Raw genomic sequence first — 27298 nt, forward strand, 5'->3', positions numbered from 1 at the left:
ACATCATACGCACATGAAACCGGTTAGCTATAACTTCCCGGAGACACTTTTGACTCTCTCCAATCTGTTCGTGTCTCTTCTGCTCTCCTCATCTAAAAATACCAAATTACAAGGGGCAATAGCTGCGTGCTGTCTGGCTTTATTTCCATGTTAGCTGGCAAACTGGGTGTTTCTAAAATAGCTTTGGTTACATTTTATGGAGTTGAGTCATGAAGCAAGTAATCTTCAGACAATTTTGGCAGCGGTGCCATTATTGTTGCATGTAAACATAATCAAAATTTTATAGCCTCCAAGAGAGTCAGTAACTGCACTCAATAGTTTCTGTGTTTATCACTGATGCCACGCCGCCTACCTGTGCGTGCCGTGCTACCTCGCTGAACTGCTGCGGCTCACAGACAGCGCTGCTGCTGCTGCCAGTCCTGCCTTTCTGCATTGAGTCTGCTTTTGATAATGGTCATCAATACTGAAGAGTTAATGGATGGATTCTGTCCATAGAAATGCTAGAGGGCTAGAGCTGAAGTGGATACAGTAAGTGTGTGTGATGTTGCTGGTACGATGTCAATATGACTATCAACAGATCATTGTTGCTGCCTGTGCTCGCTGACAACCGCGTGCTTCATGCAGTACAAACAGGCCACACCTGAGCCACGCTGCTCACGTGTGAACATGGACGGTGAAGGGAAAAGCAAGAGGTTCCGCCGGGCACACGTGCTGCTCAGGTAGGCGATGTGGCCCGGGCGTGAGTGCAAATAAAAATGTACACTGCACACCAAACACGACATGACTGGACTGTCAATACCTCCATAGAGAAAAATCCACCTTTAAAAAGGCACATCATGACCCTCTGGCAGCATATTTGTGAGGCAGCACGTCTGTGCGTTGAACTTCTCAGACAATGCAATGATTTTTTGTCTTGGAGGAGCAAGAGAGAGATTTTTTTTGTGATCGTTCCAATATCCAGGATACAACTTGGCAGTAAATAATACCAAAGCAACTGAAAAGCTTTCAAACATGGATGCCTCACATCAGCAAAAATTCAGTGTAACTCAACCTTCATTTAATGCCATTTTTATCAGGAACAACTTACCTATCAAACAACTGTAGCTCAAAGCCAGCTAACTATTCATTCAGTGTGCAAAACAAGCTTATTAGTAATACTGGCAGCCACCTTCTTGAGACGTATGATGCCATGAACACTTGCGCCGTGTTACCATGGGAATTTTTCCCATCGCTACCTTCCATCCCTCATGAAGGGAAGTCAGCATCAGTCTTTTCACAGCCAATCCTTACACACACACACTGAGCAGCAATTTAGTTTCACATCAGAGCCAGCGTTTGTAGGAGCCGAGCATGTGGATCGATTGTATTTGCCGTCATTGATCAGGTAAGCATTGACCTCTGCTCGCAGGGCCGGGATGGAGAACTAGGAATAGCCAACTATTGATCACAAGCTGTCTCTGATATTATATCTGTTTCAAATTGAGGCTAGTCTAAACCAGCTGTCAGAGCGCAAGATCACGGCCTGGCTGCCTTCCCTGAAGGTTAGAAAGACAGGAAGGAGGGGGAATCCGTCCTGCGCTGTTTGCACTGATAAAGAGACAAAATATGCTTATCCATTCAGAAGGAATCGATGGGCAGAGGAAGGGAGGGAGTAGGGCGAGGGGACAGAGGAAGAGATGGAGAGATTTCCCTGTCAAGTTGATGTTGCGTTTGCTGTCTGAGTCTCTGGGGCAATTTGGCAATTTTAGAGGATTTTGTTTCAGCTGCCTCTGACTGTGAATGATGCTAACAGTGATGTTTTTAAAGTTTCTTCTTGTCTTTATGAACAGAAGAGTGACTGCAGGGTGCATCCTGTTGATGAGGAGGTCATTTAGAGAACAGACTTCATGTTCCCAATTTAGCAGAGCAGGAGCTGGGGATCATCAGCCCATCTGCCAGTGGTCACTGGAGAACATCCACTCCTTCAACCAGTTTGTGTAGCATTGCTGTTTCTATGCATTTCAGTCTGTGCATCGCTCCTCTCTGCAGCCTACTCCATTGTGTAGACAATGTTTAGGTGTGTCACGAAGAGAGACAGTGACTCACTGAGTGAATTAGATTTAAGGCACTGATTAGATCCTTAATTCAATAAATATGTGTACACTGAAAACCTGCGTCACAACTCTTCAAGGCACTGTGATATGATGTCCTAGAGTCCCAGAGTAAGACTTAAGTTTTAAAAAGACATAACAAATAAAGTGCACTGTAGCAATAAGGACTTCCTCTTCTTCTCAAGGGAATCTTTCAATGGCGTCACTGCAACAATAGTGGCATTAAGACATCCTGAGGTGGACTACATGGACAGTGCACCAGGTTTTGGACCACAAACCAGTCTGATACACACCACAGATTTGCCTCTGTCTTTCTTCTCTCTACCTCTCTCTTTCTTGTTCTCTACTTACATTTTTGGCAGTCACAGGAGAGTTTTAATTTGCAGCCCATTTCGCTCTGAATGGCTGCGTGTGTGTGTGTGTGTGTTGGGTGGGGGTGGGGGGTACTGCCTGTACAGTAACTGAGAGAAGAAACAGATGAGTCAATGATGCCAGCATACGACTCTCAGGGCCCTTCTAAAGTCCTCCATGTTTTTAATCACCAGCAACTCTAACATCTAATTGATCATTAACATTTCTCCTGCTGATCCGTATCCCTCTGGGGACACCTTGCAGAACATCTCTCTCACATTATTATCATTTGTGTCTGTGTGTGTGTGTGCGTGTGCATATATGTGTGAATCTTTGCATATTTCATTTTTAAAGCAGGTATGTAGGTAGTAGGCAGGGAGGTACTCAGGGCAGCAATTAATGTATCTGAGGGTGTTAGCAGGCACAGAGTGCTTAAACACCTCCTACTCTGTACTGACCCGTGATAAATCCACCGTCTACACGCCACAAGGGAAAAGCTGTGTATCTGCTAACGAAAGCTGTGGTTCAAAAATGAGACCTTTCTACCAGGCTGAAGCCAGAAGACGTCACCAACTTTTGTACTTTATTGAAGGTGGCGTCACCTTGCACCAAAATCCAGCCAATAGTAGATTTTATTAGCATCATTAGATGAGATAAGTTGGGTTTGGCGTTTTTTTGATTTATATTCATTAAATTCAATCAGAAGTCATTTTCGGTGCATGCTTTGCAGTTTGCATCAAAATATTGGTAGTATGCTGTAGAAGAGAAAGGAATGTTTTTTTTCTTTAATCCTTCAAATTAATGCGTGACATTTTAACATTTGTTTGACAGAAAGAATAAAGATAACGATTTCACAATCAAATATCTGCAAACTGTGGTTAGGAATCAAACAATAACATCAGACACAAGAAACTCTTATTGTCCAGAAACATACCATGGCAGTGTGTGAAACATATTTATGTAAATATATGAGTTTGCTATTGATGTTAATATCACAGCCCAGGCTCATTTAATTCCTTTATTATTAACAATAGCTTTAACTGTGCTCACTGCTTGTCTGAACAACGCTTGTTAGTTACATTAAATTGAATGATTCTGATTTGCTGTAATACTTTTGTTGGTGGGTAAAGAAACAGATAGAAATAAAAAGAAAAGGACTTATTATCACCTACATATTACCACTTGAACATGGAACCGCGAGCTGCCCCTTATATAATAAACAGACACTGCATGTTGTTAAGTGCATTTTGGCTGGAGAGGGACAGCAAAATTTAGCGGATCTATTGCTATTTAAGAGAGAAATGTGCGAACGTTAAACCTTTGAGAGTCAGCTTTAAATGACAGGATGTGAAAGGAATGATTATGTGAAATTATTTTCTCAATTGAGCTCTTCCTCTTGATCTGGGTGTTTATATTATTTCCCATGGCGGAAATGAGCCGCTGCGGCTCTTTATCCAGACGCGCTCATGAGAACGCTCCACCACACGCCAGTCCAGGATGAACACATAGTGAATGCATCAAAACCAGTACCACCTGTGTTGAGAGTTGTTTTATTAATGGCATGTGGCTTTGGTTTTCTGTGGCCCTGCTGTGTGTTGTGTGACTACGTTGCTTTGTAGCGAGAGAGAGCATGGCGGTACGACAGGTCTGTTAGTGAACTGGATTGGCAAAAGATGTGTCCACTTCATCTAAATGTGTGTTGCTGAGGGCAGAAATGGCCCTATCTTTTTTTTCCAACTCTCCCTTCCGCTGCCCTCCTCCCTGCTTCCTCCCTCTCCTCATTTCCTCTCCTTCCCACGTCTCCGTTCATCCACGCTGTCTGTTACTTTCTTTCTGTTTTCTCTGCCTCTTCCCCCCTCGTCTGCACTCCCCTCTGTCCCCTTTTCCCCTCTCTTTTTGTTTCTCTTTCCTCTCCTCTCAGCCTCTCGCTCCTCATCTGCTCAGTGTGTACAGACAGGCGTGCACTTCACCGCCAGCAGTGATTTATTCTGCTTAGGCAAATGAGTGTGGCTTACAGCATGCTGCTCCCTTTCTGCTTCATCAGTACACATTGCACATAACACTGAAGCAGGTTGCAGCCTGTAGGCACACACACAACCCCTGAAATGGATCTAAGAGACACGCTGGAGGGGTTCTTCTGCAACACAATGGGCTGATGTGATTCATGCCTGTGTTTTGGATGTAGTGGAATGTGTAATTGAGCATGTATATTACACAGCTTGTGCCTCTCATGTAATCATTGTTTTTACCGTGGCACCCTCAGCTGGGGCCGCGGTCAGAAAAATTGCCTCTTGAGGTCACTCACTCACTCACTAGGCAATGCTTGGTGGATATTAAGAATGGGAAATATGGTTGAAATCAATTTATTCCAATATTAATAGGACCTTTTTTCTGATACTGGTATATACTGTATCAGAATATGCAATTCTAATTCTAATGTCTAATCCCTCAACTCTGATTTAAAAAAAGTTGTGGTGCTGTGTAACACATAAATAAAATCTGAATGCAGTCATTTGCAAACATACTGTGTTTACTGATAACAGTTTCACAAAGTGTTCCTGAGCCCATGCAGTAACATCCTTTATACAATCATGTGTTCACAAAGTGGTCAACCTCGCTCCATCCTTGCTTGTGATCGACTGAGCGTTTCCAGGATGCCTCTTTCATACCCAATCATGATACTATCACCTGTTACCTATCAGCCTGTTTACCTGTGGAATGTTCCAAACAGGTGTTTTTGGAGCATTCCACAACTTTCCCGGTCAAAAAATCTCCTGTATTGTGCAGCACATAGAATATTTAAGAGCATTTAAGGATTCTAGAAATACTTTCAAACATGAAGCGGGTGAATTTGAGTTATCCTTCTGAAAAGCAGTTACTTAGATCTGTGAATCAAATGTAATTATTAAGCAAAAATCTCAAATTTAACAATGATGACTTAAGAGACAAACTGGGCCTCATATTATAGATGTGTCCCAAATATTCACGTGGCCACACAACACAGGCAAAAGACAGATATTTAACAAACCAAACAATCACAACAGTCACAGTGTATCATTGTGCGCTCTGTGTCTGGCCGCTCATGCGTGAAAGTGTAAAGAAGGAGGAGGCGCTGCCCCATGGATACCTGTGACCTGGTCGACGAGGATGCGGGAGGTGATGATGCGTCCGTACTGGGAGAAGAGCTGCTCCAGCTCCTTCTGGGTCATAGTCTTGGGCAGGCCGCTCACATACAGGTTGGCGTCACGGATGGAGGCTGAGCTGGGTCGTGCATATGACACCTGTGGGAACAGACACAGTCTCAGGGCTTGTATAAACAAACTGGGGCTACTCATTAACATCCTGGGGAGGTTTGAATCTAAACAAGATTAAAGTGTGAGAGGAACAGGATTTTGTGTGTGTGCGTGCTGGTGTGTGTGTGTGTGTTTTGGATCAGCAGGGGTGCAGGCCATTGGATCCACAGGGAGGAAAATGTGACTTTATTTTCTTGGTACAACTTGCCGTGGGGATTATCGTTGTCAGGAAAAGATTTAGCTGCCTAGAACACTGGAGAGATAACACTTGAATCGTTCGCTGTCAGAGGCAGAGGAAACTTTGTTCCCTTGAGTAGAAACCACAGGTGTTTTACTTTGAAAGGACAGCTCAGATAGCCCGGGGAACAGGATTAATAGTATTAGGACTTTGACCAAAAAGGCTCATCATTCACCCTATTGATTTCAAGCACTATTCTGAGTTAAATGTTAATGAATACAAAATGGAAGAGTTAATACTCTGTGTTTGCAGATGTCTTTTTTCAGACGGCTTTTTAATGAACACATTAGCAATAAGCAAGTAACCGAAAGCCTTTTCAACAAGTGCCATTTAGCCTTGCGAACCATGAGGAGCAGTTGAGTTGTAGAGTTTTATTCAGCAGGTGTACAGTATGTGTAAAACCTTTTGCATACTCTGCTGCAGAGCATCTGCCTCTGTCCTGCAGTCTTCAAAGATTGGCATTGTAAGTTGTTTGCTACTGCATCCACTCTGACTTTTCATACACATTGTCCGCGGTAAAAGCACATGCAACCACACATATACTCTCACTCACACACGCACAAGCACATAAATCCATTACATTCTTGCCCTTACAACACTCTCCTGGTCAGCAATCTCACTGAGGGAATAAAAAGACTTCCTCATGTTACCACTCACCCACACAACTTCACCTCCTCACACACATACATTAACACTTCATCTATCAACATGCATACACACGCATAGCTTTCAATGCCATTTTCCAGTCATTCACATTCTCCTACCCAGATTATACCATGCATGAATTTCATCTCTAATGGTGCAAATGGCAACAACTGAGTAACTGGTTAGACTGTGCCGTGCAGCTCCCAGCAGTAGTTCTCTACCAGTGAACCTTCACTTGTCAAACGTTGTCCCCAACATCCTCATGTGTAGACCTGATTTTGCTCTAGCAAAAGTTGCGTAAATCCCATTACTACTGCTGCTGACTGGAGCAGCTTTCCCTTGCTGTACTTTCATTACATCTGACATGTGGAGACATAAGCCATCAAATGAGGTTAAAGTCAGGCAAATATGGCGGATATGCAGTCATATCCTTGAGCAACAGCATGGAAATCTTGCTGAACTCTTAACGGTGGGAGAACGGGATTGGGAACAGCTGGCTTTCCCCATGTCTCACTTTTCTTTCACACATCTTCCTCTCTGCTCAGCTCCTCTGTCTTCCTCTTCCTCTCTGCATCTCTCTCTTATTCCCTGCCTGGGTCTTTTCCTTCTGCTTCCTTCCTGCATGCTGCCTCACTAAACCTTTTTCTCTCTTCCAGATTCTGCCTCTTTTTTCGCTCCTCTTTTCTTCTCTGTGCAGCTCTCCTTTATTTTCTCTCCTTGTCAGCCAACTCCAGATGTCTAATCCATCAACACCTCCTCAAGCTGTGAGCGGTATTGTGTACAAGTGTGGCGTGGTGCATGCGTGAAGCAGTGTGTGTGCGTGTGCACGAGCAGGAAAGTTGGGAAAAAGTGTGTGAGATTATGTGCATGCATGTCACTGTGAGCTCCTCTCACCTTTGGCATGCTGCTTCCCCTCACGCCTCAATAAGAAAGCAGCATCGCTGACAAAATCTGAGGTGTCATGGTGGAGGAAACCGCAGCAGCGAAACCAACTCAAACACACTCCAGAGAGACACATTGCCCGAGAGCATGTGAATCTCTGGGCCAAGCATTTCCTCACAAGTGTAGTGGCAGAGTGTGGGAAGGGTGTGACATGAAAGAGCGGCAAACTTAATTTTAGAATTACCGTATTGCCTTTTAATTTACCTTGTTACCTTTAGGGTATTTCAGTCTGTTGTGGAGAGAGAAAGCAAGGAAAGGGGGTAGTGGGAGGGAGGAAATGAAGTGTGAAAGAGCGATAGCGCCAGACAGCGATGCAGAGTTGTCTTCTGTCATTATGGAGACCGCCTTTATCTCACGAACAACTTGAGGCAACCTCTTGTGTCATGAGAGTGTGAGTGTGAAAATCTGTGAACTCAGACTGCTGCACTCAATAAAGACCTCATGAATTTCACGCTTCATAAATGACCTTCAACTCTTTCCACGCTTTATGTTGAAAATGCCTGTTTTCATCGAAGTCTCTGTGTTGGCTGACCTGCTTTGCATTGAGCAGCGCTCCGGTAATGCACACCCAGTCTTTATCTTTTGGCTCATGCAGACGCTTTTGTTTCACAATCGTCGCTCAGTGAGAGCCCGGCTTTGCTCAAACTGTAGGTTGCGATGACCGAATCAGACATATGGACAACAGGCACAAATACAGACATGATCCATAAACACGTCAAACCACCACAGATCCCGCCTCAAACAAACCAAAATGTACACACATATTTGCAACAACAACATGCAGTTTTCTGCAACATATGCAGAAAACACACATTACACAAATCACATTACTCTCTAGCTCTCTCTTTTTTTCTGTGGCAGTTAGACAAGAGCCAGGATGTGCTGTGCCAAGGCCAGGTCAGGCAGGGATTCCCCATTCACAACTGCAGGCTAATCCCACCCTATTAGATTACATCACATTAGATCAGATTAGATCAAATGACGGAAAGGGAGAATCCAGGGATTACCACAGAGCAACAGATTACTACCCATCTTAAAAGCAACGATATATCAGCAGGCACAGAGCCGAGGAGACGGTAGTAGAGGAAAAAACAAGATCAGGGGAAAGGCTGATACGTTGATGCTAACCGTATGCAGAAACAACTGCTTGTGAGGTTTGATTTTTAGTCCTCACACATGTTTGGAGGAAGGACAGCACAGCGCTGGCACTGATTTATCTGTCTTACCTCTTTGACAACCACCAACCTGCCTGCACATTAGTCACGCCATTAAAATGCAATAACGGAGCCCTCAATTATTTTGGAAAACATGCAATGATTGACGTGTTTCTTCCCTTTCACTTGGATCTGTATGTACATATATATTTAATTTCACCTTTACATGTTGACATTTAGAAAGTAATTAGCATATCAGCCATAGTCACAAGCGTTTTAATGTGTCTCTTTGATTTAGATGGTCTCTTTATTTCTGAGGCTCGTGCATGTTAATCCCATCTTGCCCTCCAACTCATTCACAAACAGCATCACCACCTAAAAAAGCTTTAATAGAGATGAGCGCACCCTTATACTTTATGTTTAGCACAACCCCACAACTCTTCATTGTGATTTTATTATCATGAAGCAATTCATTCTTCTATCGTGCAGTAACGCTCTTCAAATATTTAGTTTAGTTAATGAAAAATACTGTGTATGTCTAATGGAAACAATTATGGTGTGTCATAATTTGACTTGTTGACAGGGTGTCAGTTACCTTGATCGTTTTGGTCTGAAGTCTGAGTCCATTTAATGTGTTGATGGCTTTCTCTGCGTCCTTTGGATCGATGTAGTTGACAAAGCCGTAGCCCAGGCTCTGTCCTGAAATGCCAGAAGGAGGGAAAGAAAAGCTTTTAAAATGTTATCTCGATTCAATAATTCTGGTGCTTCAATTTGCTCACTGACAACAAGGAAACATCTTAATTTATACTCATCATCCATGCTTAAAGATTTGGGGTGAGACAGAGAGACCCCTTTTTATTATAGGATAGGAGGATAAACACTTTGTAGGTTTGTCATATGATACGATCTTTCCCACTGATTAATGGTTATACTGTCTCTTCCATGCTTACATGCTTGTCCCGTATTATGTTTTTTAAATTGATGGTAGTAAGGGGAAAGGCTAAAGTTACATTTAGACCACTAAGTCATATGGCCGTGCGACTCGTTGACCAGAGTTTGATGGCCCTTGCTCCCATCTATAGACACCCTCTTGGACATCATGCATCTTTTCCTGCAAAATCCTTTGCAACATCTCTTCATCACTGCTGACAAGATCACAGTGACTCCTGCCTGGAGCACCAAGAGTCGTGGTGCGACTTTTGTCAACCATGTGTCATGTGAAGCCTGCTCTGTTGCCACAACCCTGCAGATTTGTGCTCTGCAACATGTGATGAATGAGACAGCCTTTATGGGTCCTCGTACCCTTTATGAAAATATTTTCACTACTCCATTTAATACTTCAGCATAAGATCATTTAAGAGATAATTCTGGTCAAATAACAGTAGAAAAGGTACCATTTAATGGGGGAGTCTGGTATTTTTAAACCAGCTGTATTTTAGATTATTTTGGGGTCTAAGTGACTAAAATGTATGTTGGAGTTGGCCAAACAGATCGCCTCAATAGATTTTGTGACAATAGTTTGGATCAGACCTAACCCTTTAAAACACCAAAGTCGCACAATAACACAAACAAAATAATCAATAAGGGTGGCGGTAGACCAGCAACTCGAATGCTCTGTATGGTAAAATTACTGTTTTTGTCCAAGGAGTCTGGTGGCTACCTTCAGTGGCCTGTGGGCTTTCTGAAAAAGCCCATCTATGTAGGGATCCATAATGTTGTCAGATGCTTGGAATGACACCCAAACACAATAAACTTTTAATGGACATAGTTTGACAGGCACACTTGCCCTCAAGGATTACGCTGTAGCCGTTACAAAGCATTTCGGGGCTGCCACCTGAGGCGATCCACTGGACCCATTCCAGAGCTTTTTTTTTTTTTTTTTTTACCTATTAGTGACTTAGATTCACAGGTTTAAAAATATTGGAATTACCCATTCACAGGTAAAAAGAAGACATCTCTACCTGATGTGTCATGATAATGACTCGGAAATGCGTTGTAGATGAAGACTCTGATCCTTGCACTCCTAATTATTGGTTGCTCATTATATTGGTGATCTCTGAGCTTGAGAACGTGTATTCGACTGGTGCATTTTCTTTAATTTGTTCAAGATAGAGGTGTCAACGACTGAAAGCCTAGAATATGTCATAAATTAAACTCAGATTCTCCCTGAAATGCCCCAGCAAATATCACAGTAAGTACAACCAACATATTTGTTACTGTCTTTCAGCTGTGCAAAAAGAGAGAGAAAAAAATACCACCCCCATTTCCCTCTAAGCTCAAAGTGTCTTAGATAGCAGACTCCCTTTGAGTGTGAAGCAGGCCTGACATCTCCCAGTGTTTCCCCGACAGATCAAGCCTTTCAACAGGCGTAGGACTTTAAGAGGACGCCTCCAGCCATCAGGGCCTTCAGTCGGCTAGTTTTCAACAAACAGCCCCTCTCCACCAACACCACACACAAGCACAAAGAATCCCAGTCAGTTTAAGAGGAGCGGCATGCACATATTCACGCTAATGGGAACAGACAGCGGTTAGTCAGAGACAAAGTGAATCACAAAATATGGAGCATGGCTGTTTCACAAAATAAATACATTTGGGCTATGGATATCACAGCGCAGAACAGCTCAGCAGTGAGCAGTGGAAGGGCCAGGAGGGACTTGTAGTCCTAACATCAAACAGCTGATGATTTTCTCTTCTTCTCTCCTCTCCTCCCTCTTCTCCTCTGGATTAACTGTGGATTATCAGACTCTCTCTATTGTTAATTAAAAACCTGCCATTCTGAAGAGACTACTGCTATTTATAACTAACCCTCTTCTCCTCCTCCTCTCTGACTCTCAGCTGACATCAGGTGTTAAGTTTGTCAGTTTAAATATAGCTCACAAAATCATTCTTTGTGGCTTTACTTCTTCATTAAATAGTGTGCAAAAAGCACAAAAAATAACCAAGACAAGAGGACATGTGGCAAAAGCAATTAATTGAATGATTTGAGATTAACATACTTCTATCTTTAGTTTGACATGGGCCATAAGCGGTCTTCTAAATTACCCAGTAGTGTACAGTATGCAGATAAATTAAGCATTTCCCCCAAATAAGTGTGGTAAATAGTAAAAATTTTTAATAGGTGCGTGTATTCAATTTACACTGACATAAATTCCAGATGGGTGCAACAGCCTCCTGCTTGTAACGCTCCTCTCTGGCGTTTGCCATCTCTCCCACCCTCGCCTCCCACTTACCCATCACCTCCCGCACCTCTCTCCCTCATCTTCAACAAGAAATGTGAGGTTCGACAAGCGCAGCTACCAGAAGGTTAGCTGAAAATGAAGTGTGCTGGCGAAGAGCACTCATGCAGGGCAATCGTGATGGGCCGGCTGGTGCTTAATGGTACCAAGACTCTTAGCACTCATGGAGTAGTCCAGGCAGCCAAATGGGGGCAAACCGGCAGCCATGGACGCTGTTGCTGTGTGCAACCTCACTATACGTATTGGCGTATGTACAACTTAGTATGCAAGTGTGGGCATGCGTGTGAGTCAGCAATGAATTTGTCTTGCAACAAACATAATAATGTATTTACTTTGATTACAGGCCTGATGAATGTGGTGTTCAACTACATGGAAATGATGTGTTTATGTAAGTTTGTGTGTATGCGCTTTCAATGAGTGTGTATGTTGTATGCATGGGGAGCTTAGGCAGTATTGGCATATCTGCCCGCCCCCGCTCTCTCCTTTACTCCCTCTTTGGCAAGGCTGAGGGCCTCCAGGGCTGGAGGGAAGAGGGTGGGAGCGAGGCTTGCTGGCTGGCATCAGTCCCCAGGTGAGTGGGGAGATGAAGGGGGAGACAGAGGGAGACATATGCCTGCAGCATCAGGAAAGCTCCAGGAGGGGATTCCACCAACCATTTCCAGCCTGCCACTGAGCAGCAAACAGCAGGGAGCCACCGGCAGACTGCCTGGCTGCTCGGAGTCTGCACGGATGGGCGGGAGACGCAACGCCAACGCGCCACACAGATGTACACACATGTGCACACACATGCAAGTAAACGTGTAATCACTCAATCACAGAGGCACACAGAAACAAACACAAGCAGTAAAGTATGTCCTCGCAGCAGGACAGTGAGGAGTGGTGTGGCTGGCAGCTAACCAGTGAATGCATGATTGCTCGCGTGTGTGTAGAGGGGGGTATTTTAGTTCCTAAATCGTTTAGTGAATGTCAACACTGAAAAGTTGAACACTGTCTATTTCCATCCTTTATCGTATTTGTGCATGTACAATCATATAGGTGAGCCTACAACTGTATGCGGTTTTCCATCTGTAACCTACAATATGCATGCAGAGGGAGCTGGCAGGCAGTATAGTTGGCTTCAGCCTGTCACAACACCTGCCCTGTTCACCTCAGTACTCCCCAGCAGGATCAGCCCTGCATGCTGCCTGCATTTGGATCACACCATGACAGTGCCCTGCTCTGTGCCGGCTCAACACGCCGCGGTTAAGCACAGTTTAGATGCAGTTTAGAAAGGCTCAGCATCATTTAACCTACCATGGTGTCTTATTGGAATGCAAGGATGAGGCCAGCCCGTGCTGCTTCACCTTATTAGAGCACCGGACAAAATGTGTCGCCATGAAGTACAGATGAAGCAAAACGTGATATTTCTGAAGCTGTTTGTTTGTAAAGTAAGTAACGTTCAGTGTCACGGCTAGTGGTAGACCCTTATATGGCATTCTGATATAATCGGCATTGGCTGAGGCCTGCACTCATACGGCTGTCTGCAGACATGTCAGAGACAATGCAAAATTTCAAATATTCTTCTGCGTTCAAGTGAATAATACATAAGTGCTAAATAAATGTTAATTTGGGCCGAACACAAAGAGATGCTGCCGGGTGCTACTGTGTGCAGATCTGCTTCAGCAGTCAGAGACGACTGGTCAGAGACAACAATAACATTAGTGTTGAATACGTATGTTCATTCAATTTCGGCAATTGTGGTAAATTGTTGTTATTTATCAGATGCATAAACAGAACAACATGATACCAGCATTATATATCAGCCATAAGTCGCCCTGCTCTCTCAATATCAGCACTGGCCATTGACAAACCCATGTCCGTCGACATCTACCAAAGATGCTTCACTGCTGCTGAATCAAAAATTAACATTAGTTTATAGAAATGCTGTTGAACAGAACTGAAAAAAATGCTCATAGTTTAAATAGACAGAGGCTTTCTCCTGGTATTTCATAATTACAGAAAAAATAACTTGAGAAAGCACTGTATCTGAGGCAATATAGAGAAGCTTTTAAAAATGCATGATAAATAGCCTCTAATGGGGTTGTAGCTAACAGAGAAATCAGCCTTGTGCTGATCAATTACCTTAATGGATACATTAACTTATATATTTTAATTGTCAATTAAAACCAAGAACCCAAATGATGCATTGCTCTCCATAATGGCCTTTTAATGAGGTTTGATATTCATTTGCCTTTGATTCGTAAGCTGCTTACAATGCCAGTTGTGCAAATTCTGCAACAGTTGTAACGACTCAAGAAAATGCTCAACGGCAATGAAAGGGGGCTTCTCAATAAAAAGGGATGTAAATTTAATGATGGCAGAGGTCTTGTAACAAAGAATGTCCCCAAACGGGATTCATGTGGAGTATATAAGAGTAAGTATCTCGGGTTTGTTAATGATACTGTGCTGTATGGGTACAGTATGTGGATGCACTCGTGCATCTGCCAAAATATGTCATTACACATTATGTACAGGTTTAGGTAACACTTCAGCGCTTTATCATGTAGTGCCATGTCCGGTTTCACTAAAGGACTAACCACACTGGCTGTGGGAGTGAGGAGGTGGGGGCTAATTTGGACTCACCCCCACTCTTTTGGCAGACCATTTGTACAATCTGACATAAATTGTATAGGGTGGTGGGCATGTTTTTCAGTGGCAAAATCACAGCTATTTCTAGTGAGAAGCTCTTTGGTGTGTTAGCGAGGTGTTATGACTAAGCCATTATTCGTTTCCTGAGGAGCAGCAGGTTGCCCAATGTGTGAGATGAGAAAATGAGTATGCTTCGAGCGAGTGTCCTGCCTGCTGGCCCCACTCTGTAATTTTTCCCTTTGCTTTCCCCCTTCAGTGCGTATACACACACACACACACACACACACACACACACACACACACACACATGCACACACAACCGCACACACCAGAAAATGAAAACTGACACAACATTCCTATGCAAAATTACATATAGGTACATAAATAAGCACAAACAAAAGCAAAACAGATGTATGCATGGCTACAGCACATTTACAGGCATATAATCAAGTTAAACATATTCATGTATGACACTGTGAAGCGCATAGTAAGAGACTCCAGTTGCATATTGCTGTCATTATTTTGTGCCTTTTTGTTGTATTATGTGACTAAGAGCCCTGTACTGCAGACATGAAAGCATCTTCATCTCCTGCTATCATCAGGAAACGCACTATAGACTCTTTGATCTAGAGTAGTGGCTACCAAATGAAACACATAGCTGCAAGAACCCTCTATTTTACCATGAGCCTCCCTGCTATTTATTGTTCTTAATACTATTCTCTGAGTCGTGTTACAATCAAAGTCTCAAAACTTAATTTGAACTGCTGACAGTGTGTTGTCAAAACAGATATTATAATGTTTTACTTGGGAGTAGAGGCATTCTCTAGTGGTGATACAACTGCCAACCGAAATTATTCACTTGTCCAACCTCTGTTCCTGCATAGTTTTATAATTTCATTATTATTCATTGCCATAAAGTAACAACTTTGTGTAGTACATGCTGCCCAACAAATGGAGAAAGATCAGCATTAATGTTAAACAATTTAATAAAATGAAAAACCTGGTAAAAAACATTATGTATGTGAAGGGACCTTTTAAAGGCTTTCTATAAAACATGTCTAGTTGTTCCCGCAACCTGTCAGCAGGGGAGTCTGCCTGTCATTCAGCAGTCACGGGTGGACAGAAACATCAAAAAGGGGTGAGGGAGGAGTTGCAGCTTGCAGGGATCATCAGAGCTATGAGGCGGTGATGCTAACACACCTTGAGAGGTCCAGCGCCTTCTTCCCAGAAACAGGCAAATCCGTTCGGTCAGTCTTGAATTTAGCGACATTTTAAGATGAGGCAAAGGGGAGAAAAAAAAAAATTTCACATTGTCAAAATAAATGTGTCACAGTCACCGCTTCCATCCTCTCTCACCCTCTGACGTTTTGCCCCTTGCTGCTGCAGGAACTTGAGGTAGTGCTATTTTTTGATGGCCAGCGCTCCCCAACATTTGAAAAGGTGCCCTGTCACCAGCTTCATGTCAAAAGACACTTTACTTACCTTAAGAAGGGTCAACTCCATAGTGGAGAGGGAGTTGAGTGAGTTTGCAAAAACAATAAACGCAAATACAAAAGGCTACAGTGCCTCAAATACTAGCAGTACAGTTAGAGCATATCATGTGGCCTGTATTCAGCCCGCTTAAATAACTAAATTCATAAACAGAGCCACGTCCCCCGCACACATGCATCTACTGTAGATCCCTCTCCCACTCACTCATTCAACACATCTTTCCCTCCTGGGTTGCCAAGGTAGCAGCCACCGTTGCAGTCAGGAGGCTCCCACTCTCAGTTCCCAAGGCCCTGCTTCCACCAACACACACGCACAGACACACACTTGCCCACGTAGAGGCTCAGGGACAAACACACACACGCACGTAAACCACCCCCTCATGGTGGCTCCCTGAGCCTTGGGGCCAGTGGACCGCAGCCTGCAGTGTGTGGGCTGGTTGGCTGGCTGTGCAGCTGAGAAAGAGAAGGCATGTTGACAGACAGAGAAGCCCCTTTAAGTCTTGGATAACCCTGTTACGTCAGGATTGCGGAGCCTACTCTGCTGAACCTGCTTGGACCCCAGCACGGGGTGAACGGGCCCACGAGTCCTCAGCTGTCCACCCCCAGTCCTGCAGCACACATGTTGGGGACAAAGGGACCGGCTCTGTCCTGCCCAGGTACAGTGCACTCGAGTGAAGGGTCACAGGACGAGGAACCAGCCCTGAGGCACATTCGGCCTCTGGATCTGAGGCTGACACTGGGGACGCAGTCACAACCTCTGTGTTCCATGTAAAGGGCACTCAGAGTGGAATGAGAGGGGACAGAGACAGTCTGAAATGAGGGTCACAGGAGGAGCAGTGCAGCCAAGCAAGCTCTGAGGACGTCCAATTCTGAGTCCTAGGCAGAGGAGGAGGAGATGGAGGGAGGGGACAGGACATTCTCTGGACCTGGGACCTGAAACTTTAATGTGTGTCTGGCTGCTTGTGTCTGCACTTCTGAGCCTGGCAGCTCTCTTAATACCTGGCTTTGGAGATGTCAAATCCTTTTTTCATCTCTTTCCCTGTCAGCTTTGTTCACGCTATCTTCAGCCTTCAGCCCATTTCAGGTTAAGATAAATACAGCCTGTATGTGAGATATAAACACTGCAATAGATCTCCCTCGGCATGATTTCAGTAAAGATTTCAAAAGTATGTATGCTTTGTCACCACACAGAACAACATTGCATTTGTGTTGTTCAGGTGTTTTGGAAGAATTGAATGGGTCTCATCATACAATCAAACAGAGAGATAATAGCGAGTTTTGTTCCCGTCACTCTAGTAATGATGTGAAAAACAGCTCGCCTTGCAATCTGAAGTACAAAGAGAATCAGCTTTGCTCCTGAGTGTGTTGTCAATGTATATTTCAGTAGCAACAAAGAGCCGTGGGTAAACTGAGGTTTATATGGTGAATATTTGATCTGCTCCCTGTTAGACTGACAGACCTTGTGCAGGAGCTAAGCTCCACCCGTCTGTCCTTGCAGATCAGGGTCAGATGCATATTTTATGTTTGCGATATTTGTGGGTGCACTTGATGTTCCATAGCAGAAATGGAACGACAATGAAACTAATGGAAACGCGCTGCCTGAACCACTGGCTTGTGCGTGCAAAGCATGCCAAATTCAGCAAACCTGAGATGTTTTTTGCACCTACAGTATGAATAAGGCCCACCTGTCCTTATGTAAGAATTGGGTTCGCTTTGGCTTTCACATGGTTCAGAAGCTGCTGTCTGTCAGAGGTGCTCTGGCTTGAACTACTCCACAGCTGACATCACAGTCCATCTATTTTTCATAGCCAACATCTGCTTGGCTTGCTACATTGTCACTATGATTTGCATCAGCTCCCCAGATTCCATGTATAAAACCAACACATGGAAGGTGACTAGAGTAGTGTGCACAAAAAGCTTCAGTCAGTGTGCTTTGGGATGATGTCTTTACAGGGTTTAATGTAGAGATAAGAATTCTTTCATCAGAAAAAAACAGAAAAAACTGTTGTTGCCATTATTAAAAGGTGAGTAAAGCTTACTGCTGAATGCAATAAGCAAATGCTGTGTCTACCGGAGGACAAAGGTAAGCTGGCAGGCAGCCAGAGCAGGGCAGACACATTGCAGCTGGTAAACATGGTGAACTGTTTACTCATATATCCAAATATCCTATCTATCTCTACAGTGTAAGGCTGCTGAGCTATTGGCTACTGTACCTTCACTGTGCTATTGGCGGAACATGAGAATCCACAAAGATGGTTGTCCATAACAATATAAAATCGCCTCAACTCCCTCCTCCCCAATGCAATCAATTCTTGTTCCAGCATGAAAAGCCATTTTCTTCTCCTCCATGTCATAATGAAAACAAATGCATTCATTTCTCAGGAAGAAATGCAGCTGATGCAGAGAAATTATTCCAAAAAAAAACAAACGACTTTCTGACAAGGATCAGTCAATTCCATTGTTGTGCGTGCGTGTGTGCCTGTGCGCACAGGCATGTGTAGATGTCCATGAGTGCTGATTCACTATGTTGCAAGGTCCACATGAATTTTCTCTAGCTCTCCATAAGGTGCACATGTCGGTAAGGAGTGCATCCACCGTTGCTCAAGATGCGAGCTTTCAGACCGGCAATTTTCAGCATAAATACATGTTCTGCTTCCTTTAAAGGAACAAAGAATGGACAGTGAGTGAGTGGAACCATCTATAGTGCACTGTGAGTCAAAGCCATGATGCACTTGTCATAGGCATTTGTGTATGTAGTATTCTCACTGCCTGGAATCCATGTGGACAAATATAAAAGCTACTACAGTATATAATTCAAACAACGACACGCTTAAAATATCTTCTCTTTAAGAGTACACAGGCAGCCAGGAAATTCACAGGTGGAGGCCTGGGGCTTATGTGCAAGCGTGTGTGGGCTGCAGCTAGGTGCGTGTAAGCTAGCCTTAAATAAAAGATTAACCTGCATGTCCCTGACGTGTTATGAGAGCACCAGGCAGAGGTAGTTGTGCAAGCAGGCAGGCGGGCAGGGAGGTAGGCAAGCAGGCGGGCGTGTGGGGAGCAAGAAAGACACCCAGAGGTGGCTCTTCTACCAGCTGAAGTCAGTCAGGGTGACAGACGGAGCTGGAGTGTCTACGCCTTCCCACACCCGCCCGAGCCTCACGCCATCCTGCATCATTGGAGCTGACAAGAGCAAGTCCACAGGAAGCTGAGAGGACGCTGAGGACCTGTCTGTCTCTCCTACCTTTGAGAGGCTCACACCTTGTCAGCAAACACTCACAGGTTGGTCAAGCCGCAAACACCGATGGGAAACGTATATCGCATATAAGCACTGACTAATGTTTGCTTGTGAAAGTGAGTGTATTTGTCAGCATTTGAAATAGTAAGGCTGACAGAAAAGTACAACACAAAATGTAAGCACCCTTACTCGCGCTACACACAGCAAAAGGCTGCTTGAATCAGTGAAGTCACAGGCGGAATACTTCAATCTTGTAATAATAAAATATTGAAACTATTATCCGAGTACATGTTTTAAAATTTTCAGTCAGTGAATTTATTCAAATTCCTAAACTTTGTACTATACTCCTCATACTCCTTCACACTGCATAATAGAATACGAAGGCCTTAACATTCCCATCAATATGAATAATATATAGCTACAGCACACTCTAACTATCCTCAAGAAGTTTCATACTGAAAATTCAACGTCGTAAAAAATCCTCTGTCAATCCTGACTTACTCTGAAATCTGGATAAAAGCGTCTAGCCGTCTTAAACCAGATGTGCAGAGGTTTTTGACAGATGAGAAAAGGCCACAGGTGTGTATGTGTATCAGCCTCCAAGAACAGGCTTCTCTTTACTACCCAGCAGCATTGCCTTTACCCCTCCCTCCTGCAAACCTGGCTTCGTCTGTTAATGATTTGGATGACTGTTAGAGAGTATAAAGCCTCTTGGCATTCCCTGCTAGAAGAGGGGATCTGTGCTTTGTTAGCCTAAAAGTTTGCATGCGGAAATTGCACCCATGGGAGAATAAAACAGGCATACACCACAGGGAGGAGATGGAGGGAGGGCAGGATTTATTTATAACTTTTAGCGTTGATGCTAAGTCATCAGAGAGACCTTGTAGTGCAGAGCAGAGAAGTACCCTAAATGGTTTAGAAGTGAGCGAACAAACATTTCTACCTCTCTCACATTCCCCATTTAGGGCCCGAGCAGGTTTACGGCAATTCTGTTCGTTTTTTTTTTTTTAAAACCCTCTCCAAATATCTGCTGTTAGCTTGGTTCCTTGCTGCTGCTTGGCAAATCACACTTGAGGGGAAAATCGGGTGGAGAGAGAACATGGTGATGGGGATGATGATAGCGTGTGGTATCCCAGTGTTATTTTTGTTCACACCATCCTCCATTATCCTGGTGTATCAGACTCTCGGGCTCCATTTTGTGGCCCATTACAGAGGAAGAGGAAGAGGAAGGTGGTCCTAAAGAGGAGTTGTGGAGCTGCAGAATATGCTTCAAAGAACGAGCGAACAGAAGGAGGCAGGAATGGCTGGGCTAGTGGCCATCTCTGGTTCACCATCAAAAATTGTCATCCCTATTGGCCTTTGGGTTGTACTTAATCTATTACGGGAAATCTAATTCTGCAATCATGCTGGCGTATATGTCTGTGTACGTGTGTGTTTACTCTCCTCGCCTTCCCTGCTATCTGAGAATGCCTTCGTGATCAAGACCGCCTGCCTGCCTGCCTGCCTGCCTGGTGCTCTTTAATGAGATTATCAGGAGAAGAGTGTCAGTAAGTAGGATCTAAAATGAAAGCCATTATGGAGCATTATCACAGAGCTGCACCACCCTCCCCCACCCGATCCATCTGCTGTATGGCCACCCACACAGCCACTACGCCCAGATTACGGCCATGATTAGCACCGCGAAGTGCTGCTTAATTTAAACACCTCTGGAGAACATGTGGCACTTTGCTGCACTGCTGAGTCACAGCGCTTGAACACAAACAGAGATGGGTTTCTTGCGGAAGACGTCGCATGCAAAGGATACTCTGAAACACTCGAGCTGTCAGGAGTGACAATAGGCTGTGCACAAGTGATTTGATTCTTCACAGGTGTGTCCACATTCAACACACAGTCCAGTGTACAGCCACCTTTTGTTCTTTTAGCAGTATCTTTTAACAGTCACTTAAGCACCTGAGCTGTCTACTTCTTTATGTCTGTTTCGCTGAATTTTATCATTTTATCACTCTATTCATGTTAGGCTCATTTCAGTGTAAATACAAATACTGCTGCTAAGATTGTGGTTCGTTGAGAAGTTACAACTGAGGCTAGAGTATTATACTTGAAAAGCTGGATGCTGTAGTGAATAGGAAGTCCAGTCTTCAAGTCCCAGGATCAGACCAGCAAAAACCGCCAGAATAGAAAGCAAGCATCTAAATCCCTTCTTGCTCTAATGGAGCTCAGTATAGTACCTCACCTTGTGCTTTTCCCTTTTCTCTTTCCTTTGGAGGAATTGCCTTTGGGGACCACCAAATCATCACACATTATACTACAATATATCCTAATTTATCCCTACTTGGTGTTTGTGAGTGCATCAGACTGCTCTGACTTCACTTCATTGAAAGGCATGCTCCTGTATAGGCTGAGAAATCCTACAAACTTTCTGTTTCTCGTATCTTTTCAGAACCTATTGGATATGCCTCAAATTATATGAGGCGTAAACAGATTATTTTCTCATGAACAGTTGGTATTTTGGGACACACAAGTGGCAATATCCCAGCACAGCACAAGCAGGCTCCAGTTTGTACCTGTGATCTTGTCGCGAACCAGCTTGCAGGACTCAATCTCGCCGATGCTACCAAACAGGCTGCGAAACTCCTCCTGGGTCATGTTCTGGGGCAGGTAGTTGACAATGAGGTTGGTCTTGCTGTCGTCATTTGTTGGGCCAGTCTGCATGGGCGAGGGGCAGCCGCGGCTGTTGGTGGTCGGCCCGTTGGCTGTGGTGCCTCCTCCGCTGGGGCCATTTGTCACTGGAGCCTCCATGTTACTGATAATCTGGAGCAGAGCAAAGGTAGGGAGGTGAGAGAAGAGGAGGAAAGAGGGAGAGGCCAGGGGAGGAACCGTAGAGAGAAAAAAAGACAGGGAGGAAGAGAAAGAGATACAGCATTCATTAGCAAAGGCTTCTGTGCTGTATTTAGCAATATGGAACACTGAACATGTAGCACGGCATGCAGAGTGGCTATTTTCAAAACTAATTTTCTAAAAAGCGTGACTCTTGTTGCATTAAGTCAAATCAACAGTCTGGGTGAAAAGGGCTTTTAAAAGCCTATTTCAGATACTGAAAAACACAATTGAAAGGTTCTAATCAAGCTTTGGATCTACAGTATATCACTATTCTAGTATTTCCATACAATTAATCCTTGCAAGGATTCAAATGATACAGCAGTAGAGTTGAACAATGAAATTTCACAATGCTTCTCACAATTTGGAATAGTGCTACTAAATGCTTTTTTTACGTTGTTGCAAATCAGTGAATGGGTCTGCTTCATATCAATATTGTTTTTCAGGATTTTGCATCAGTGTGATGAAACACATTGATTTTTCAGGTATTTAATCATTTTTGATTTTTGTATTTCAAGGCAGAGTAAATAAATGGCTGCAAAGTAGTGATTTTCAGTGTCAGTAGGCTCATATTTATTAGCAGTCATGCTGTCATCCAATTATCAAATTGGTGAAAAACAAATTGCCTCTCATATCACGGTGTGTCTATTACGATGCATCATCAACATTCAATCAAAACATTGCTAAGCCCTAACCAAACATACAGTGCACACACTACACATTGCACATGTCTAAACATCGAGAAATACAACAAACACTGGACACAGACAGGCTATACAGCTAAATAAGGGTAAATAAGGGTTATCTACGAATGGTTCTCTGACAGCTGCTGAGGTTTGTTGGAGGGGGCAGCAAGAGGAGCAGCCCTTCAGCTTGCTATTTGACTGCTGATGCTGCTGCTGCGACAGAGGGAAGTTTGCGTTATCACACCCGGTTTGGCAGAGCAGCTAACGATCAGAGCGTTCCAAAAAGGAACCGTAAGCAGCAAAAAAAGAAAAAAAGCTGAGACAGAGTCATAGTCAAAAGTCGGAGGAGGAGGGAGGCAGGTTGCACTTTTCTTTTCTACCAGAGCACTCTGATAAATATTTAATAAAAATGCTTATTCGAGCGAACATTATTCTCCAACAAAAGCAATGTGTGAAGTGAAATTATTCATACATTTGCATAAAAAACATTTTTTCAATCAAATTAATGGCTTTTGTTGCTTATATGTGTGAGTGTGCGTATGAGGGGGGGTGTCAGAGCGTTGCAAACGGGAAGAGTAGAGACAACTAAATCTAATTAGTAAATAGTGGGAAGATAAAAAGATAAAAACATCCAAAAAGAAGATGGATGCACTGTTCCAAAGGTATAGAGAGCATCATTGTGTCTTAACTTATGCTTAAAAAGTGACCTCTGATAGAATGTCTTATTAAGTTGTTTTTTTCTCATCTTCTGAGTGTCCTGCAGTGTCCCTGTGCACTAATATATCTACTATATCCTTGTGACATACAGTATGTGTGATTCTGATTCTGCACAAATGACCATAAACTATAGCAAATCCCTACAAAAAGGCCTGTCCATGCCCATTTTAGCACAAACTCACCAGTTTCCATCACACTGCTGTACAAGCACTGTAATGACCTAACACGCTGAAACCCAAATTAAGATGCAAATATTCTTTAATCTGATTCAATCAAATTTTAAAAGTCATCACTCAGATCTCTCCCTTTTCCCTGTTCAACCATTCAGCTCTCGGTCTATTTTTAACTATTCTTAAGTACACGCAGACAGACTGCACTTGGAAGCAGGGCTGGTTTTAGCAAGTGAGGAACGGCACACAAGTCGTATTTCACTCTATTTCTGGATTATCAAAAGACCGGACCTGTGTTCTAATAATATAGCTCAAAGCAGAATTTAAAAATTTCCCAGTTTGTCCAGAAATAGTACTCAAAACCATTTTAGACGTTTACAATGCGTGTACTTCTCAGCTTTAATCACTTTACTTTTATCTATCTGCGTCTGTGCAGTGGTAAGCAGAGATGATGATAAAGGAAACAGCAGCGAAATGATAACCCTTCAGTTACCAAACAAATACCACTGACATACTGAATAGTGACTATTATTATTTTCTGTTTAACAAGAAGATTTACATTATAGATCTGGCAAGTAAAGTGAATTCAAGTGGGTTCAAAATAGTTTGCTGGTTCACCATCAAAAGGACAACTAAGAAAAGTCAAACAGTGTGTAGTTCATTTTAATGAGAAGTGCAGCCAGAAAAGCCTGTGGTCTTTATCCAAATACTTAAAACTGGGAATATCTCTCTCTCTAACTACACCAGCAATGTATCGGGATAACTTATGGGGGTTTACACGGGTTGAAACATCTCTGTATTTCAGATTATTTAGTGTTCTTCTCTTCCTCTGAGTGTTTAGAAGCAGCACCAGCAAAATGGCAATTTTGAATCTGCTTCCATCCTCTCGTTTTCCACACACACACACACGCACACACGCACTGGCATGGGTGCGCACACTTCTATGCATTCACACCCCGTAGTGCGTGGAACACACACTCAAACACACACACACGCACACACACATACAAAGAGAGAGGGAGAGAGAACAATGGCCCAAGCCCACAGCAGAAAACAAACAGACAGGGAGATGTCTAAAAGCTCTAAAGATGAGAGCTGCATGCAAATTGTTCTTTTGACAGTATCCTTTCCTACTCACTCACCACTCTACCACAACAGAGATACAGAGACAGGCCGAGAAAGACAGAGGGGGAGAGGGAGAGCGGAGAGGAAGGAGAGAATAGTATCTAGCCATTGCAGAGTTGATTGGAGAGGGCCTTATTAAATCTGTTTACATTCCCTGCTGGGCTCCATTCTGTCAGAGAGACTTTCAACTCCATGGGACGCTTTCCGAGGAGTTTTTACACCAAAATGGCTGCCTCTAATTAACAGGGACCTGCCGAGTCCCAGTGGCCAATTATATTCCTCTCCTTGTCCCTGTCCACCAGCATTTGTGCTGCTCAGCAGTCCACTTCATGTTGGTTGTGAGCACTCTGGCTGCCCCTGCTCTCCCACTGTGGAGCCTAGTGCTGTGGACAGAACTCGCTGCATGTCCTGTTGACTTGGTACAACACACAGTCCTCTCAAGCCCTCAGCCTGAAGATGCAGCTCCTTTTACTCGCAAGTTAGAATTCTACTCATGTAGGAGGCAGAGCCAGCGCTGGGCTTCTAGCTAAAAAGTAATACATGTAGACAGCGTGCAGTTGTTGGAAACAAAAATGTGTGAGATTGTGTTGGACAGAATTTAGAATAAATGGTTACAGTGAGGAGTTGAAAGATACCTGATGGTCATCCTTAAAATGGGCATCTTAAGAAATATAAATCGATCAGCTTGACTCAAACAATGCTGAAGCTACAGTTTGCTGTCAAACAAAGTGCATGGGAGGGACTGGTTCATTTCTAATGAAGACTAGAGTGCTCAATACAGGAGAAAAAGACAAATTACTGCTGCGAGGAACTTGAGTGAGTCTCCATGTGTTTGCAGGGAAGTGCAGGTCTGTCACAAATGGCTAAACAGCACAACTGCTTTGCAACCGATGTAGTATTAATACAAAAACATCAATATATCCATATAAATTAAGACATTTGCAACGTTATTTACTGGCTTCCTTAACTATATACAATGGGTGAACACGTCAGCAGCTGAATATTTCAGTCATCTCTGCACACCTTCCTCTACCCTTGCAACCCCTGGTCCTCCCTCCTGCCCTCCGTCTACGGTCCCATCCATCAATCTCTGCTCCGGTTCCAACTGTCCCAGTCAGCAGCATCACCAACCAGAGCATATTTATGTAAACACAGTACAATATCAGATCATATTACTTCATGGGTGTGTAAAATGGCTGGGCCATCCATTTGGCAGCAGTAGTCTCCTTACCATCTTTGGCTGTGTCAGCAATCCCTTCTCTGCCCAGCCCTGGAGCTGTGGGAGCTCTGCCTGACGCCACTGTGTCTCTGTCGACCCCTATGGAGCGGAGCACAGGGAGGGAGGGACGCATAGCCCACCGTCAGCATCACACACTCACTTTACAAGGTTAGGGTTGGCGTGGGATTTGGGGAGTGGGGGTTGGGGTGGGGGTGATGGGAACAATGGTGGCTCACTAGAAAAACACGGTTACAACTTTACAGTCATTCCACCAGTAAAACTAAAAGACAGGTGGCTCAGGATTTTAGTTTTTGCTTGTTTATGGCTGGCTGAGATGAGTGATTTGTCGCTGGGGGAAAATAAATTGGGGTGATGATTAAGATTTGGAAAACTGTATGATTCAAATTGTTAAAATATTGCCTCATGCTGAAAATGGAATTGCCGAGATAGAAATGGGGGATTAAAGATATTATTTCTTCAGTTGTTTCCGTCATTTGAGTGGATTGAATAAAACTGCATGTGTGTGTTTAAGCCGGCAGATTGGTGTGGTGACTGCAATGACCTTGGCAGAGTTTATAATGAGGGTTTCCCTCTTGCTCTCTGTGGGTAAACAAGCCTGTGGTTGAAGAGACAGAAATGCCACAAATGAGCAGGAAGTCTGTTCACTAGCTCTCCAGAACAGGGGGCTTAAATGCCTGCAGCTATCTACGGATGCTACGAGCAGCCAATTTAGCAGGAGAGGAGGAAGAGAGAAGGGATGACCTCTGCCTTCATTTACTCCTTCAGAGAGATGAGGAGAGGGAGCGAGGGATCAGATGGGAGGAGGAAGAAAAGGCAAGGGCTGAGTAATGGGGAAGACACTTCCAATACTTCAAAGAAAGGGAGAGACAGAGGTGGGGGAGGAGAGAGGGGGAGTCTGTACATGTTCTGTTGTCAATGTGTCTTGTAAACTTAGGCAGGAATGCATAATGGAGGTCTAAATGAGAGTGAACTGTCAGCTTGAAAGGCAAAAAGAAGATACAGAGGGGCAGAGAGGTCAGGGTAGAGAAGAGGACAAGGAATAGTGTTTCTACTATCTGACAGGTAATGGTGAATATTGAGATATTTTGGGGATGATCATATAGAAATATCACGTTGAGCCACCTTTGTTTTAGTCTGGTGAGGGCCAAAGGGTTGCTGTTGAATAATGGTTTGGTAAAATC

At 43.7% G+C, this 27298-nt stretch overlaps 1 protein-coding gene across 1 annotated transcript in view; it reads right to left on the reverse strand.

The window, feature by feature from the left end:
• elavl4 (ELAV like neuron-specific RNA binding protein 4) overlaps positions 1 to 27298 on the reverse strand; it is a 70711-nt gene that overhangs the window by 15153 nt on the left and 28260 nt on the right. The window contains 4 exon segments of the mRNA XM_041935015.1: positions 5569 to 5722; positions 9309 to 9412; positions 21867 to 22113; positions 26109 to 26195. Coding sequence (XP_041790949.1) covers positions 5569 to 5722; positions 9309 to 9412; positions 21867 to 22113; positions 26109 to 26195 — 592 coding nt within the window.

Source organism: Chelmon rostratus, chromosome 4 (genome assembly GCF_017976325.1).
Source record: "Chelmon rostratus isolate fCheRos1 chromosome 4, fCheRos1.pri, whole genome shotgun sequence".
NCBI classification, from domain to species: Eukaryota; Metazoa; Chordata; class Actinopteri; order Chaetodontiformes; family Chaetodontidae; genus Chelmon; species Chelmon rostratus.